At 32.9% G+C, this 19,590-nt stretch overlaps 1 protein-coding gene across 1 annotated transcript; it reads right to left on the minus strand.

Annotated features, from left to right (window-relative positions):
- Nucleotides 1-9,549: 9,549 nt before the first annotated feature.
- On the minus strand, nucleotides 9,550-16,085 carry LOC128552520 (uncharacterized). The gene is made up of 2 exons (XM_053533565.1): nucleotides 14,823-16,085; nucleotides 9,550-14,609 (listed from the first exon to the last, which is right to left on the minus strand). Exons 1-2 carry the CDS (start codon nucleotides 15,940-15,942, stop codon nucleotides 14,413-14,415), a joined length of 1,317 nt encoding a protein of 438 aa, XP_053389540.1. The 5' UTR covers nucleotides 15,943-16,085; the 3' UTR covers nucleotides 9,550-14,412.
- Nucleotides 16,086-19,590: the final 3,505 nt, after the last annotated feature.

A 19,590-nucleotide genomic window follows, 5' to 3' on the forward strand; every position in this document is an offset into this window, starting at 1 on the left:
AGAAAAATTTCCATTCTCTACATGGGAAAGGCTTATTTCAACATTTCTAGTGGTAATTTCTGCACTCACTTTTCTAATAACATTATAGTAATAACATAATAGATGTTAAATCATTTCCCATCCTTAAACATAAAAACACAAGAAAAACACTTTTTTTTCAGCACTTTCATTAGCAGCATGTTTTGTTTGACTTCCTGACGTAACTATACACATTCGCATTTTATTTCTTGTTTTTTTAATATTTATACTAAACTGGCAGATAGTATACTGTACTGTTCTGTTTCAATGTCAGGTTGGTGCAGACGGGGGCAAATTACAAGTATGTGAAAACTCGCCGGTAGTTTTAATTAATATCTCGTGTAAACCTATTGTTCAGACCGTTCTGTAAAAATAAGTGGAAGGTTTGAAGGCGTTTCATTTGTCGTGAGAATTTTTTTGTTTTTGATTTAGCACTGTTTTTCAGCAGTATTTCAGCTAAGTAACGGCGGGCAGTTAACCTAACGAATGTCCCTCAATTCTGTACCAATACTAACCTGTTCTCCGCTTCTCAAAATGAACCAGGGGCAGAGGACGAATGATTCTAAGAACAGTGCCTTTTATAAAATCGTCACGAAGAGTATACACCTCGCCCGGGGATAGAATTATTGATGCATTTTGACTTCAGATTTTGAAACTTTGGAATTGTTTTATACTGTGGAAATAATGCTGTAGTTTAGACATTATATTGATATTCTATTGTTTCATTCGCGCTGTTGAAATGATATAGAAAATCCGTGTATGAAGAATGTAAATGTGTGTTTTTTCATAATTCAGAAGTGATAATGTGATGTTATTTCATTAGAATTAAGAAAAGATTTTTAAAGTATTATTTATAATACATGAAAGTAAAATATCATCTAAATCTATAATTTGCTCAATAAATCTCGGCCAATAGAATATTATACAATTATTGACTCTTGAGCCATTGGATATGATGTGATATCCACCGGAAGAGGTCAATATTGCCCTCTTTCGGTGAATATCACATCATATGCAATGGCTCAAGAGTCAATATCGGTTCAGGTTTATGAATAAGTAACAAATATTTGACATTTGTTGCAACATATTTAATGTTTGAAAGTTACAATAACTGTGTGAAACTTCCATTCTTTTTTCAGAAAGTCATGTTTAATGGGGAAAACCCACTAACTATTAAAAATATATTTGAAATATATTTTGAAAGATGATGAGCGGTTTCGGCCAATGAAATTCAGGTTATTTTCAGAACATATAATAATAAATGATGTTGTTTTCTTCTTCAGATTGATGTCGATAATTATAAGGAAGAAACCGTTGATTGAAGTGAAGAATTGTTTATAATCATTGAAATAAAGATAAAATAAATGCAACATTTCGTTTTTATAAAGGTCCCATAGGCCCGGATTTCGTATGTGAAAATATGAACAATTTACGTAAAGTTTATGTAAACATAAATTTACAAATGTATTAACAGCACTTTGCATTAGATTTAAAATGGTACAAACTAAAAACACATACATGTATAGGTAAACACAGTATAGATGTACGCCGCCACTAAAATGTTTGGAAGTTGTTTGTTATTGCATGATATCTATTTATGAATATAGATCCACACACACACGCACGCACGCACATACACACGCAAGCACGCACGCACGCACGCATAATTAGTTTATATAATCGTTGAAATTAAAAACAATTTACGAGAATTTTCTACATTTGATGACAATATCTAAAAGTAAAATATTTCAGTGAAAGGTGCACATTAAATATCTTTAAAGATAGTTAGTGATATTGGATATCTTTTAAGATAGTTAGTGATATACATGTTCTACGTCTTTTAGTAACTAAATAGATCTGTACATGTCTTATTCGGTCGACAGATTTAGAAAGAAATTTCAGTATGGCTGATATTTTTTGTGTCCTGTTTTGCTTACTGGTTAATCTGTAAAGAACAAATGTAAATACCCTCATCCAAATTGCATTGATCATAAAACACAGTGCCCAGATTCATCAGACGTTTTAAGAAATTTGCAACTCAGTACCACTGGCCAGAAACATGTTTAATTGTATCATCTTAGTGATCATATAAACTATAACAAAAAGAGATTCAAAAGGAAAATAAAATATCTCACTTCGGACACTAAACCAAACAAAACTAAAGTTATCGATAAGAATAACAAATTAAAGAATCAAAGAAATGGACGACACTATAATTCAGTGTGGATTACATTTGAAATCAAATTATACCAATCTATTTAGCGTGCATGAACATAGCCAGAGCAGCCACAGCAGCCAGAGTAGCCAGAACTAACCCTAACCCTAACCCCTAACCCTTCTGCCAGAGTAGCCAGAAGGGTTTAGAGTAGCCAGAAGGGTTAGGGGTTAGGGTTAGGGTTAGTTCTGACTACTCTGGCTGCTCTGGCTAATTTCATGCACGTATCTATTTAATCTCGGGTCAAGTACAGTATAAGCAAAAAATAATTCTGTTGTAATAAATGGGTAAATTGGTTACTGAATAGTGTTATAAGGCTATATACTTTAGAAATCAAATAAATCTTATAGGAATTAGTTATTATTTCAAGTAAGAAAGTAATTCAGGAGTAATTGATAAAATCCATATACATTAATCTATGAATATAATGGCGTTGAAAGGTTGACAGGTCGACAGGTTGACAAACCAAATAACATAATGTAATAATATATAATATAATGTATATGTATAATTTTGTTGACAGGTTAACAGATTGACAGGTTGACAAACCAAATTACATTAATGTATAAATATAATTGCGTTGACATATTGACAGGTTGACAGGTTGACAGACCAAATTACATTTATGTATAAAAATAGTTGCGTTGACAGGTCCACAGGTTAACAAAGCAAATTACATTAATGTATAAATATAATTGCGTTGACAGGTTGACAGACCAAATACATTATTGTATTAATATAATGGCGTTGACAGGTCGACAGGTTGACAGACCAAATTATGTTAATCTATAAATATAATGGCGCTGACAGGACGATAGGTCGACAGTTTGTCAGGCTGACAGGTTGACATACTTAGTTAGGAAGACGGTTTAAACTATATATGTAAATGTTATTTAAAGTGATACTGACTGGTTTTCCCAAACACTATACATTACACATTGAATGGTTTGCAGGTCAACTTATAAAAAGGTACCAATTCACACGATAACAACTAGACAGGAAAACCACTTTAGATGATAAAATTCATCACAACGTCGTGATTCTTCTAATAAATATAATAAGAAGTTTTGATACTTTCATTTTTCAATATCTGCAATTAAAATTCCATCATTCCGGATTGTGGACCTGTCAACCTTTCTACTTGTCGACCTGTCAACCTGTCTACCTTTCTATCTGTCAACCTGTCTACTTGTCTACCTGTCAACCTTTCGACCTGTCTACCTGTCGACCTGTCAACCTGTCTACTTGTCGACCTGTCAACCTGTCGACCTGTCAGCTTTTCTACCTGTCAACTTGTCGATCTGTATACTTGTCTTCCTGTCAACTTTTCTACCTGTCAACCTGTCTACATGTCGACCTGTCAACTTGTCAATCTGTCAAACTGTCTAATTGTTTACTTGTCAACCTGTCGGCCTGTAAACCTGTCAACCTGTCAACCTGTCGACCTGTCGACCTGTCTACTTGTCTACCTGTCAACTTGCCAACCTGCCTTATTTTTATGTAGAATATTATTCATTTATATAAAAATATAAACCCAGTAAAATCGTAGTAATAATTATTATTTATTATCATAGATAATTATTACTTATTATCATAAATCATGGGTTGAGTTCTAAATAAAGAACAAGATAAAATAGTTTCGCGCTCATCACCAGAAATGTAGTAAACACGCAGTAATATTTTATAGCGTATTAGTTCCAAAGTTAAATCACGAAACTACTTTTTGCTTATATTATACTTGGGCCATACTTTCTGTACAAGAAACTTGTACGGCTGACTGGAACAGAACATGTTTCATTACACGGTTTACAATATAAATAAGACATATATTGTGATAATACGTTCATACATAAAGTCATATGGATTAACTTAGGTCTTTTTCAATAAACTGAAATAATCTAAACAATGATTCCTAAAGTAATTAAAAACGGCTCGTCAATTTAGAGGTTCTTCTGTAAATTTGCTTAGCAATTTGTTAGCCTTTTGTATCTGTCTATAATAACACTTGATATACTGTTGGCGTAACCTGTTGTGTAGTGCATATATAAACACAAAATGAAAAAAAAATACATATGACTGCCATGGACACACGCACATACGATTTGGGAAAAAGTTATAAAATGACATATTGTAAAATTATAACAAACATTAAGAATATAAACACACAGCTTGACGAAACCTTTTCCAATTATTTTTCGTGCATGTAATATTTAAAATACGATCTATTTTCTATAACCATGTAATTGTTCCATTCGTGTAAGTTCTTTTGGATGGCTCTAGTGTCTGTTTTATTGCAATATTCTGTAGCATGCGTTTGTAATTCCCTATTTAGTTAACACTGTATAAGTACTAAGCCCCATAACTCGTGGCATTCCTCTGGAAATCCGAATAGCAAGACCGCATTTCTTCACCTATAGCAATTAACATTGTGTTCAAAGTTTTATTGAAAAACGCTAAACATTGTTTAGATATGTGTCCGGGTGGACGGAAGAGGGAAGTAATATCATTTAAAGTAAATACTTTGCAAGTACCGAGGGTCATAACTCTTGTATTCCTCTATCAATCTCACTGAAACTTGTTAAGCTGAATCTTTAAAGCAGTTATCATTTCTTCCATATTTATTAAATGTTTCGAAAATGGAGTAAAAAAGCTATAAATTACTATAAATACAAATGGCAATAACTTGTAGGGATGCCGTTCTATACAGAAGTAATCATTTCTAATATGATGTATTGAAATACTAAGTCTTAGTTATGGCTCTGGACCGACTGAAGTGCTATAAGATATTACTTTTACGTTATAGCATAATATGATTCTATTTGAAACTTGAACGGCATAGTTCAACTATGGCACCTTACAATTTTACCATGATATACTGAAATACTGCAAAGTCTTTGACATAGGTCAGTCGAAACTATGTTCCTCCGTCTTTAGCAATAGATAATGAATACTTTACAAGCTATTTTTCCAATATACAACTTAACAATACCGTACACTGCCAGGATTTGCAAGGCGGGTATTACATGGAAATCTTGAAATTTTGCTTTGACTAGTGTCCCCTTGCATTACTATTCCGAATAGAGTTAGAATAATAATAGCAATAACTTTAACATTCTTTAATTTTATTTTCTGTTCATTCCAAACAATAAACTTAAACATGTTCATATTTCGAAATTTTCATACCAAAATCATAAACATGCTATAAATTAATACACTTCTTAAAGCGACTGCTTATTAAACAAGAGTGTACACACCTTTGAACAGCAAATCAATTTTCATTTTAAATACCCTACTTTTGAATGAACCATTGTTTTGAATTCAATGGCCTTGACTCTGGTGTTCATATTTCGAACTGGCTGGTTATCAAACTTGACCTTGATTTTTTGAATGTATACACTTTGTGTCTGCTTACATTCTCACAAAGTTTAACAGCTACCCCGTCTGCTATCTTATCTTATAAATTACTGAAAATAATTTTTGGGAAAAGAATCATACAACATGTTATTAATAACATCTCAAAATATCAAAAATATCAAAATGAGTCAATATGTAACTTTATTCACTTTTATGCCACATCTAATGTTTAAAATGTCACATAACTGCACATAAAATGGTAATTTAAAAAACAACAAGTAAATACCATATATAAGAATAGAGAGGTGTAATTTTTGCTTTTTACTAGAAAATAATTAAATATCACAGAAGAAATAAATGCGATAGGATATTTCATGGACGTTTTTTTATTTTATTTTGCTATTATTTTATTCCCATTTTCTTCCCTATGTTTGTAAATTCTAACATTTTTAGTGTACTTGAGACTTTTCAAAATTGGGTTAAAGTGGTAAAATAAGTGAATTAATATGTTGATTTAATTTGATTTTGTTGACTTTTTTGTATGCTATCAACAACATGTATTGCTGATCGTACGCAATATTAAAATGTATTTTCAGAAATACTTAAGATATTTAAGATATTAGCAAAACACCAAATGTTTGGATAGCTCTTCTATTCCAGATATACAGTAGTTATTGAACAGTCATCTACATTGTTTTTAGTAATTTACCCTTACGGCAGAACTTAGCATTATTAACGATATAATAGCTGTTGGAGGACAGCAACGCCAAACTACTCAGAAACCTTGTCACTAGGCATAAACACTGGCGCCAGATCAGAAAGAAAATGCCTCTGTACATGTTATACCCTACCCTTAGGTATTCTATAAGAACCATGGTCATGAACGGGAAAATATACTAACCCATTTCAATCGCGTATTTCATACCTAAAACACGCAGTTCAGTAAATGTGTACTACTGATATTAAACCAGCGATAATTTATCTTCCATCGTGCACCAGTCACATTGTCTCAATATTCCATATTGCAGATATGCTCCATATATTTTATGCTTTAAATAGTCAACGTTACAGAAAAAACTTGCGTGAACTCCCCTAATGAACATCCGGTCTAGAGATCACGGCAGTGTGCACATGTTAAGCGAAATGTAAACAAACAAAAACAGAATGCAATATATTCACAGTTTTACGATAAGACTCAAAATGATGAATGAAATTCATCTTGTATATGATTTTGAATTTGAAATCATACATTGGTATACATCTATTCTGTTTATTTAATTCATTTTGCACATTTATGCTGCATATAAACATTTTAGCATACACGTGTAGTAAAATGACGACTGACATACATTTTCACATCAGCCAATCAGAGTGTGTCGGTAATCTAGACCGGAACTTCACCAGGGAAGTTCAAGCAAGTTTTTTTTTTTGTACCTTTGAAAAAACTATAAACTACACGTTGTTTTTCTAAGATAAAAAGTATTGAAGAAATGTGACCGGTACACAACGGAAGATAAATTACCACTTGTTTGATAGCAATAGTACACAGTTACTGAACTGCGTGTTTTAGGTATGAAATACGCGATTGAAATGGGTTAGTATATTTTCCCGTTCACGACCATGGTTCTTATAGAATACCTAAGGGTAGGGTATAACATGTACAGAGGCATTTTCTTTCTGATCTGGCGCCAGTGGGCATAAAACAAGAAACACTATTATGACTATACATGTACCCGATACTGAAATAGTGTCGAGCTAATAGTTACACCTGTAGCCAATTAAAATGTTCTAAATACATATGTTTAATATAAAAGTTAACAAAACATGATAAAAAGACTAAATTGCCTTCCTTCTGAACTGAACTTATAGTTTCGGAAGAAAAATAGTTATTTTTTATCGGAAGGCGAATTACAATTTAACGTGGGCGGACTATTTTAGCTGTTATATCAAATATTGTAAAGATGGATAGTCTGATGTTAGTTAGATCACCTGACACATCTGGAAAAACCCAAAATTATTTTGTAGAAACTATTGGAAAAAATAAGTATATGGTCTATTTTTTTTTAAAGTAAATGTGCGCCTAGACAGGTATAAACCACAGGACTTCTGGCAAATCATCAAGTAATGACAAGTCCATATCTAAAAATATTATTGTTCTTTTAAGTCTACTCGGTGTGTTAAAACATGATAAAAAAAAAACTACATGCACTTTGCCACTTTATTACTACGACGTGTTTATGACGTTTTACCTGTTCACTGAATCATGTGACCAAGAATTGACTGGCGCTAAAAATATCTTCAATTGACTGTCTTTAGAAAACTTTTCCGCGCTCATATTACATAAACCTGAGCTCACATTCCAATAAAAAAATATTGACAAATATCCATGTGTAGTCAATGGTATATTGATAATTTGATAATTGACAAGTTTAATTCCACGGGTCATTCAATAGTGCTCCGTTTTATATAAAAAAATAAGCGTCAAGAAGTTGGCACTGACATCGAAGGTCGAAAATTGAAATTAAATTTCTAGCGAGCTTTGAACTTCGAGTCAGCTTGAAGATCGAAATTCAACATCAAATAACAATAATGTCGTGCTAGCTTTGAACTTCTAGCCAGCTCGAAGATCGAAGTTCAAAGGCGAATTTCGAGCTGGGCTTAAATTTCGAGCCAGCACGAAGATCGAAATTAAGATTTTGGAAAAGTTGAATTTCGAGCTGGGATTGAATTTCGAGTCCAGCTCGAAATTCAACTTCCTCAAAATCCGAATTTCGATCTTCGAGCTGGTTCAAAATCCAAGTCCAGGTCAAAATTCAGTTTCTTCAAATCTAAATTTCGATCTTCGAGCTGGCTCGAAATTCAATCGTTCCTCGAAATTCAATTTTGAATTTTGATATTCGAGCTGGCTAGACGTTCAAAGCTAGCACTGGATGTGTTGTCAATATTCATATAATATACTCCTCGGGTTATATGAATCCCCTTACCTATACAAAAACAATGATAATAAAACAGCTTTCATGTCTGAACATTTTGTCATTGGTGGTTTTACAAATCGTTTGATGGTATTATGGCGTTATTTTGTAAATTGCAAGAGTGATTTTCAAAAGGAACATATCTTTAAAGATGAAGATAATAGCAAATGACTGATGTACGCGCTCTTGTTCAGACACATAAACAAAACAGACTGTTTTATAGAATATTCGTCATCCTATTGTTTTAGTTGGGGTTAACGTCACATCCGTACAATTATAGGTTATATGGCGACTTTGCAGCATTACATTTCGGAAGAACACACACTTTGCCACTTCTAGTATTATTTACTGGTATGGGTGGGCACCTGGGTAGAATCACCGACATTCCGCAGTCCATCTGGATGGCTTCCTCATATGAAATAATTCTACACATCAAACGAGGTTCCGATCCCACAGAGGAGAGGGACAAGGTTTTGCAAGTCAGCGACCTTAATCATAGGGCCGCCGAGGCCCCTGTAATTTGACAGAGCAAAATGATAACTTTTCTTTGCTTGGTAATTGCTTGAAAGAAGAAGCACTGAGTTCTACTGATTTCACATGTATGCACAATGCTTCGCACAGCCTCATCTTTTCTGAATACTTCCCTTTTCAAGCACTTAATTTTGATAATATGGAACTGGTAACAATATGATGATACTTATTACTAAGGGTCATCCATTAATTGTTATCACATGGCCAGTACGGTAATAATAACAGCCTTAACTTGCTAATAATTTATTACTGTTATAACATTTGTTTTGTAATTTCACATTCACATGTTTACAGGTCGTGGGTTTAAACTTCACTTGAACCACATTTTTAACATCTTGTTCATTTTAAACGTTATGTTTGCTTATTATCTACAAACCAATGATAATAATAAATATGTCAAATGGAACCCATGCACGAACAATGTGGTATGGCTAAATTTGAAAAAAAAAATCTACACTGTAAATTTCTGATTATTTTATTAAATGGGTTACAACAACAACAACAACAGTGTCAGATAATGTAACAGTTTGCGAAATAAAGTTAAATAAAGTGCGGGTATTTCCTAATCGATATCATCATATACATGTAGCGTAGTTTGTCAACGAACATGGAGAAAGTCATTTTTTCATCAACAATACATATACTGAACTAAACTGCTTACCCACCATTTGCTATTTTGCCAATAAGTTAACATTTGCTACACGTACTTTTCTGAAATTAAGCATACAGTTCGATCAACATGTTTGTGATGTCATATTAAAATTTCAAATACACCAAGTGCGCAATGATATAATATGATTAATTCCACTATCACACCCCAGATTTTCAAAAGTCACAATACATCTAAAAGTTGTGTTTTTTGAAAACAGGTGAATACCATTTATAAGAATAAAGAAGTATTTACTAGGAAATGGTTGAATATCATACAAATAACAAATGATCTTTTTGATAAGGTATTACTACGACGTTACTATTTTTTTATTGGGTGCTGTTTTACTATTTGTTCACTTATTAAAGATTTAATACTATAATTCAAGGATTTCAGGGGACACTCATGCATTGCGCACTGCGCAACACAGGGTGTGCTGCCATGAAGATGGTCTGAATGTGACCCTTTCCTGGCGGCTTGGCATCTCTGCAAATAGTTCTTTAAATGTCAGTGACACAGTCAGTTGCTCAATTAACCTACGGCATGTAAAAGTTAAAACAGATAATGATGATTACTACATGTAATAAATAGAATAAGACAATTATTGTAGATTAAAGTGCTGCGGTATCATTTTTTTCGAGTCGGCTAGCTTTCGGGCATTGTATGCGACGATAATATGTTAACACACCCATTACGTAACCACACGAGGGAAGCTGGGATCGTCGCGGGCTAAATGATACCCCAGTAATGATAAGAAATGTTATGTAACAAAAGTTACCATATATGTACTGATTAATGAATTAGGTCCACCAGAGAGACTCATGCCCTTTTTATGTTTGTACTTTTATTTGTCAAATGTTATTAATATGTATATTATGCTTGTCACTAAAACTATATAGTCTATGTGAAAATAAATTTGTTCGTTCGTTCGTTCGTTGTGTACTTAGCCTTTGATTGTTATGATAATAGACATGACTTTTCATGTCAAGTACTAATCGTATGTACATGTAATAGTTGTTGGAGCTCAAAACGTAATCTAGCAAAACATTCGTAAAATATATTCGACCAAATAAAAGTAATGAACATTATAGAATTAATGTAAATAAAAGAATGACTTTTCTTATCAGTTTGCATATTTTGTCATCAAATATTATACAAAACATATATTTATTTTTATCTAAAAAGTACATTATCTCATATTTTAATCTATTTTTCAATCTTAAACCTGGACCGTTTCCATAAAATTGAAATAATCTATGTTGTCAGTGTGGATGGTGCCATCTTGAATTCAAGCTATCTTGCCATCTGGTCAGTCTGGCGTAAAACTTGTTCTGAAACTAAAGACTCTAACAAACATTTTGATGTATAGTTTGGGATATGCCACCTTTCTCACATTAAGGTGAACTCGGTTTTAGTAGTTTAGTATGATCGATTAACATAATGAATGGAATTATGCAACATGATTTGTATATTATGTAAAATATGCGTTACACTGATGAGATAAAGAACAACTATAAAAATATATAAGACTAAACACTATACAGTAATAATGGCATAAACTGATAAATTAATCATAGCACATACATTCGCAGGTTGAATATATACCTAACAACTAAACACAATTCTATTACACAGACATAATGTAGGCATAGGAAAAAAAGATCAAAATAATTCCTACCTGTCAGGTATTATAACACCTGTTCATAAATGTGACATTTTGATACAAGCAACACTGTATTATCTTCATTACAAAATAGTAAGTGATATTTTATTTTATTATCGGCTTCTTGAAAAGCTGATAAAACATTTGAAGCAGTTCTTCAAGAGTAAATCAAACACATATGAATATATTCGAATTGTTTTTGTTGTTAAAATAATTACGATATTATGTCTAAAACCCTTTTCACTTTCCACTCAATTGTGTAATAGCATGGGGAGTAATCTAATTGATATCTCTGCCTGAGGCTAGAGTTGTCATTCTTTGTTGTCACAGCTTTAAATTCAATATAAAAAAAAAACTTAAGTTACTGATATATAAATTTCACATCTGTATATCATCTGACATAGAAATAAATTTCTATCTTTAATATTTTTAGGTCCTATCTTTACTCAGACATTTGATGCATTAGATATAAGAATACAGTGAAATGCCACAATTTAACTAAGAACAAGTGACATGACAGGTAGTAGGGAGTCCTATGAAGTTAAAAGGTTATATAAGTTTAAACATAATTTTATTTCAAACAATGGTACAACATATACAAATTTACATTACGCAGTACAAAAAATAAATGTATGAAAAAGGATTAGATCCGAAAGCTAAAGCTTATAGAGGTCTTCTCCTATAATTAAGTACTATAATAAATACGCTATGGCAGTGCTTATTATCTTGTCTGAAATAACACATTTTATGGAAAACAAAAAACACAGGAATAGTAGAGCTTTAACTTATGAACGAAATATTAGAACATAAGTTTTTAAAGTACTTAAGAGTGATTATCATATATATATATTAAATTAATAGGTAAATTAAATGAGGTTAACATAGAAGAGGAAATGAACGAAAAAAGGTGAACAGAAAAATATATTTATTCGGATCGCCAATAGAGTAGTATAGCATATAGCATTCAGTGAACAGATGCTCATGAAAATCGTCTGGTTAAAGGTTATATTGCAGTAATTTGGTCAAAAATGTGCTTCGAAAGAAATCCCTAATAAATAGATCCTATTTTTCCCCATCTGTTATTTTTCTTTCTCAGACGATAGCTATCTAGTCTGTACAAACAAATGTCTATATTCGCTGCTGAAATGAATTTCAATGCTGAACCATAGGAAAATGTATTAAATTTGTTTTCTTTTTGGGGAATACAAAATTGTACCACATCCGCATTCACAGTAGTTTTGCTAAACATCTTTAGAATACGAGTAAAAAAGATATTTGTTATATTTATGTTACATCACGCTGGTGTAGCTGGATACTAAACAGTACAAAACTTCCTAGTTATCCGCTATTGTCAAAATATTTGGGTACTTTTGAAACGTTATTTTAAGGCGATTTATTATTAGTTTTCCGTACCACAGAAACTTCTGCAAACAGTGTACGATATTGGGTGAAATACATAATAATAGCATTAAAGTCAAAAGTCACAACTAAGCAAATACCATACAATCAGAACATGCATAATAATCAGTTTTCTTTACAAGTTAGGATATATAAAGAATTTGCAATTATTGTATTTGCAATTCAGATACAAAGAAAGACAGAACAGAAAAACCGATAAAATGAACATAAATATAAAGTTATCGTAGGTAGATACAATTCAAATAATGAAAATTATTAATTTCTAAAGAACTCAAACGGATCATTACGTGTACCAAATTTCTAAAATACTCAAATGGATCATACGTGTACCATCAATGTTTTGCCATATTTACAATGAGTGATAGGTTAGCTGTGATGAAAGATAATCGTTTCCAAACTGTACAGTTATATGAAAATTACTCAAACCGGGATACGTTTGATAAATGAAAATTAATTTCATTCCATTTTTTCAAATGTTCATCATTACTTTAAGTCTTAAATATAGACTTAGAATTTTCTGTTTATTGTGCATATCATCAATATAAGTATGCTATAAACAAAGTTGTGGTAAATTAAATGTTTGCCAATTTGAATTCTTTTTCAGACTTCAATGGTAAATGAATATATGCACTTTGATACCAGGACAGCGGAAATTCTGTAGACTATTCCAGAAACGAGCATTTTTTTTTCTGGCATTTTCTGTCATTTACTGATACAGTGGAATCTACATTCGGCGTTTTGATAAATACTTGACGTGGAATGTTCAATCACTGGCAATAATTGTATTGGAAAGAAAAATACCACTGTAATAGAATTTCATTTGAGATAAGTGTCTATGTGAAATATTAATGGAACTCTTAACTATCCTCATTTAAAAATCTGCTTATAAACTTAAAATAGGTGATTGTTTTGTGTTTATCCGACGTACGATCCCTCGTGCCGCTTGTTTACAGAACGTGGTAATTTTTGATGTACACAATAACAAGGTTCCGATCAACATTGCTGGCAAAACCTGCTAAAACAATTAACTGTCACATAAAGACAGAAAAAACTATACTTGTTGCTATACCGCTAGAATCGGACAGCTAATACACAAAATAAATTGGGTGTATTTTGTAGGAATTGGTGTATTTTTACGTAACGTGAAACAAAAGTAATAATACAATTCAGAAATCTGGTTTTGAAATTTATTTTGGATTGATTTTTAATGCATTAGATTCTAAAAAGAACTTTACAGAGGTGGTGGATTGTATATCTATAGGAAACATGTTATAAAAGATAAAACTAGCAAGGAAAACGTCTTAAATAAATTGCAATACTCCCACTTTAATAAGAATTTAAGTGTATTATTTGCATGAACTTTGTAAACCTGTGTATTGGATGGATTACAAAAATATCCAATTTCTGTTCTTCAATAATGTTTAATTGATCTCATTGTTTTATCAAGTTTCACCAGCAATGATGGATGGAGAAATACTTTTCTTTTTTTGTGTGCAAGAACAAAATAGATCTACAACGTTCAGTGCAAAGCAACAATGTATAAAGTTGAGAAGTCTCCTAATTGCTCTGTACAAAATGAAAAGACATCTTATCAAATCAACACTACAAGACAATTAATGACCAAACAAAATAACAAGGTTGTATTCACAGTTACTATAGTAACACCACTTGTGACCTTATTCATCAAGAGCGTCTTGTAAACTGAATGCGAAGCATCTTCCGTTTTCCATTCTTCAGCCCCAGTTACAATTACCTTCCCACATGCTTTTATACGAGTTGTTCGAGAACCTGTAAACACAGTATGTAAAGTGTGTAAGTATCAAAATTATTGGTCATTGCAAATGTTGTGTACTCTATTTATGTTACACATGGAATATTTAGATCGCATTTTTTTTTATCAAGAGACATTCCACGTGTCAGGGAATATTATCACTAGAGTGCATGATAACTTCTTTTTTGTTTAATTGATGAAGAATTAAACTGTAATATAGATAATATTACCTTGAGCAATGACTATTTGATTCTGTGGCTTATCGTCCATTATCAAAATGAACCGCAGCGTGTAGCCTCGCCAAAAGTACATATCATCTATCGTTTTGAAAATCGTTTCCTTATCACAGTTGCCCCCGATGTTGTTTACCAGCCTTGAAGTAACGATTCCAGCCGGAAATGCTTTCTTACAGCTATCTCCAACTTGTGTTGCGTTGTGATCGAGAGTTTCGGTATTTTCATCTTTCTTTTCGAAGAATACAATCTTTCTAGCTGATGTTTTAAAGAAAATAAAACCATCTGACTGCAAATACTTGATTTCACAGTCAGTGTCACTGCCGACATATACGACACTATTTCGTTTGTCTGAATATCTAAGTGCGTTTTTTCTCTGAAGGTCAGTGGCAGTCTCATCACCTTCAAGGTCGTCTTTGACAAGCTGAGGAAAACGAGCGATGCAATTCTTCCTCTGGGATTTAAATTTTTCGAATAGTTTCTCTAATTGCTTCTGCCAATTCGCCATAGTTTGGTTTGACAAATCGACGACGGTGAAACGTTCATTCATCAAATCTATGGCAATAGCGTTCGACACAGCATTCATATAATAGTCCATGAATTCTTGCAGACTTGTTAGATTACAGTCAACCTTATCAACGAACAAATTTAAGAGAGGCTTGTATAAGCCTCCAACTGATGCAGTGTCTGACAATAAACGAGCAATATTTTGGATTTCAGCTTCGTGTTCTCTAAAGTTGTTTTTAAATCTCCGTATGTTTTCCTCTCTGACTGTGTCCGTCCTTGATTCAATGATGTTTCGAATGTCAATTAGTAGAGTACTCATGAATTTGTTCTGTTCGAATAAGTCATCGAATTGAAGACGAAGATCTAATTCTTCTATGACAGAATTTATGACAGACTTCTCAGATGAATCTATTTTGTCAGAAATAGCCTTCAGCAATTTCTCGTACCTATTGTCATCTTTGTCTATTTTATCATCCACGAGACTGTCAATAAATCCATAAATGTCCTTACCAAATGAAAATGCTGATGTAATAAAATTTCCTATTGCTTGGAAAATTGTTACTGCACTTCCAAATATCATCAGGAAAATGATAACTTGAATCAATCTCATTGTGACAGCGTAATAGCATTTACATCAGGAGAATAACTCTGAAAGACGTGTCTTCCGTTTTAATCCTATCCGTCAATTATATTTGTAAAAGTATGTATGTAAACATAAAGTAAAATATTCAAAATGTTTTATCCAATAACATTTGCCTGATGGTATAGACTATATATAACTTAAAACATATCCGTAAATAAGACTTATGTCATAAATTATAAACACAAGAGCTGTCTACTGATAGCATGCTCGACTATTTTAAATCCGGAAGTTTTAAGTTAACTTAAATTTGAAGGGTTAGGGGTTAGGGGTTAGGGTTAGGGTTAGTTCTGACTACTCTGGCTGCTCTGGCTAAGTTCATGCACGTATCTATTTAATCCTTTCGGGTCAAGTACAGTATAAGCAAAAAATAATTCTGGTGTAATAAATGGGTAAATTGGTTACTGAATTGTGTTATAAGGCTATATACTTTAGAAAACAAATAAATCTTATAGGAATTAGTTATTGTTTCAAGTAAGAAAGTAATTCAGGAGTAATTAATAAAATCCATATACATTAATCTATGAATATAATGGCGTTGAAAGGTTGACAGGTCGACAAGTTGACAAACCAAATAACATAATGTAATAATGTATAATATAATGTATATGTATAATTTCGTTGACAGGTTAACAGGTCGACAGGTTGACAAACCAAATTACATTAATGTATAAATATAATTGCGTTGACATACTGACAGGTTGACAGGTTGACAGACCAAATTACATTTACGTATAAAAATAGTTGCGTTGACAGGTTTACAAACCAGATTACATTAATGTATAAATATAATTGCGTTGACAGGTTGACAGACCAAATACATTAATCTATTAATATAATGGCGTTGACAGGTCGACAGGTTGACAGACCAAATTATGTTAATCTATAAATATAATAGCGCTGACAGGACGATAGGTCGACAGTTTGTCAGGCTGACAGGTTGACATACTTACATGTAGTTAGGAAGACGGTTTGAACTATATATGTAAATGTTATTTAAAGTGATACTGACTGGTTTTCCCAAACACTATACATTACACATTGAATGGTTTGCAGGTCAACTTATAAAAAGGTACCAATTCACACGATAACAACTAGACAGGAAAACCACTTTAGATGATAAAATTCATCACAACGTCGTGATTCTTCTAATAAATATAATAAGAAGTTTTGATACTTTCATTTTTCAATATCTACAATTAAAATTCCATCATTCCGGATTGTGGGCCTGTCAACCGTTCTACTTGTCGACCTGTCAACATGTCTACCTTTCTATCTGTCAACCTGTCTACTTGTCTACCTGTCAACCTTTCGACCTGTCTACCTGTCGACCTGTCAACCTGTCTACTTGTCGACCTGTCAACCTGTCTACTTGTCGACCTGTCAACCTGTCTACTTGTCGACTGTCAACCTGTCAACCTGACGACCTGTCAGCTTTTCTACCTGTCAACTTGTCGACCTGTATACTTGTCTTCCTGTCAACTTTTCTACCTGTCAACCTGTCTACATGTCGACCTGTCAACTTGTAATCTGTCAACCTGTCTAATTGTTTACCTGTCAACCTGTCGGCCTGTAAACCTGTCAACCTGTCGACCTGTCTACTTGTCTACCTGTCAACTTGCCAACCTGCCTTATTTTTATGTAGAATATTGATATAAACCTAGTAAAATCGTAGTAATAATTATTATTTATTATCATAGATAATTATTCTTTAATATCATAAATCATGGGTTGAGTTCTAAATAAAGAACAAGATAAAATAGTTTCGCGCTCATCACCAGAAATGTAGTAAACACGCAGTAATACTTTATAGCGTATTAGTTCCAAAGTTAAATCACGAAACTACTTTTTGCTTAATACTATACTTGGGCCATACTTTCTGTACAAGAAACTTGTACGGCTGCCTGGAACAGAACATGTTTCATTACACAGTTTACAATATAAATAAGACATATATTGTGATAATACGTTCATACAGGTCTTTTCACTAGAGGTGTACTGGTCAGGAACCCAGGCAATCCTTGCGTGTATCAGTGCTATACACTGGGCACGTTAAAGAACCAGGCTGTCTATTCGAAACGAGCTAGGCTAAGTTAGCCGGACAAGCCTGTATCTGATTTCTGATCTCTCTGTCATGGGGGCTTTGTCTCACTCTGTCCCTCTGGTCAGATCGCTATGTGTCTGTACTAGTAGAGGATGAATTATGCGCCCTGTGTGGCTGCATTTCAACTATGTAAAGCGCCTTTGAACGTGAAATTGATCATGAAAAGGGCGCTATATAAATCTGGTATAATAATAATATTTTCAATAAACTGAAATAATCTAAACAATGATTCCTAAAGTAATTAAAAACGGCTACGTGAATTTAGAGGTTCTTCTGTAAATTTGCTTAGCAATTTGTTAGCCTTTTGTATCTGTCTATAATAATACTTGATATACTGTTGGCGTAACCTGTTGTGTAGTGCATATATAAACACAAAATGAAAAAAATACATATGACTGCCATGGTCACACGCACATACGATTCGGGAAAAAGTTATAAAATGACATATTGTAAAATTATAACAAACATTAAGAATAAAAACACCCAGCTTGACGAAACCTTTTCCAATTATTTTTCGTGCATCGAGAGTTGACCACTTTTTCTACAATTTTTGAAACATATGGTAAATTTGACACTGGTCTGTAGTTCTTGAACATATTTTCATCAAGATTTGTTTCTTCAAGAGAGGTCGTATACGAGAGCTTTGGAAAGATTTTGGTACGGTTGAAGTTTCCAATGATAAGTTCACAATTTTTGTTAGAATTGGTGAAAGTTCGACTGGAATTGGGTCGAGCTCACATGATTTATTCGGTGAACTGTTAATAAGCTTTTTGAATTCTTCTTCTGATGCTGGACTGAAATTCGTTAAGCGGCTAATATCAGTGTTCGATTGCGTTTCCGTTTCTTTATCGTCTGTGTTTGAATTTGATTGAATTTGTGATGTTATTTTGTTCCGAATGCCTTCAACTTTTTCAACAAAGAAATCGCTAAATTCCTGTGCAAGGGTCTGCGATGTTTTACCCGAGGGCAGAGAAACCTCGCTAGGTCCGTCCAATAGATGTTTAGTGATCTTAAACAAACTCTTTTTGTCCCGTCCGCAGGACAAACTGCACACATTTAGTTGCATCAAACATTAAAATAAGTTTTGCACCAGACGGAACAACTGTGACGTCATCTAAGGAATGTTATCCCTGATGCGGATGTCGTCAAAGCAGTCGCGTTCCCGTTATCATTTAGCAACGTTGTCGCATTTCCTTTACTGTTCATACAAAATTAACGCCATAATTCTCAATGGTAAAGAATTGTGCGACTGTAAATATTTTCTCGTGCAGTAACTATGTTGCCTATTACAACTAAATTTTAAAAAATGGCATGACAAAATTTTACCTTTGTGATTAACCGTCTATCTTACTGTTGTTTCACGTATACCTTTCATCCATTTATACATGCTTATTTGTATATGATACTGTTAACAGAAGAAGCAAACATATGGTTTCCAAAAACGCACAAAATTGCTTCTTGCAATAATTGTAAATTTCATTTTTAAATTATGGAAACAGATGTTTTCTTTGTAC

The sequence above is a fragment of the Mercenaria mercenaria genome, unplaced genomic scaffold, assembly GCF_021730395.1.
Source record: "Mercenaria mercenaria strain notata unplaced genomic scaffold, MADL_Memer_1 contig_2871, whole genome shotgun sequence".
In the NCBI taxonomy this organism is placed as follows: domain Eukaryota; kingdom Metazoa; phylum Mollusca; class Bivalvia; order Venerida; family Veneridae; genus Mercenaria; species Mercenaria mercenaria.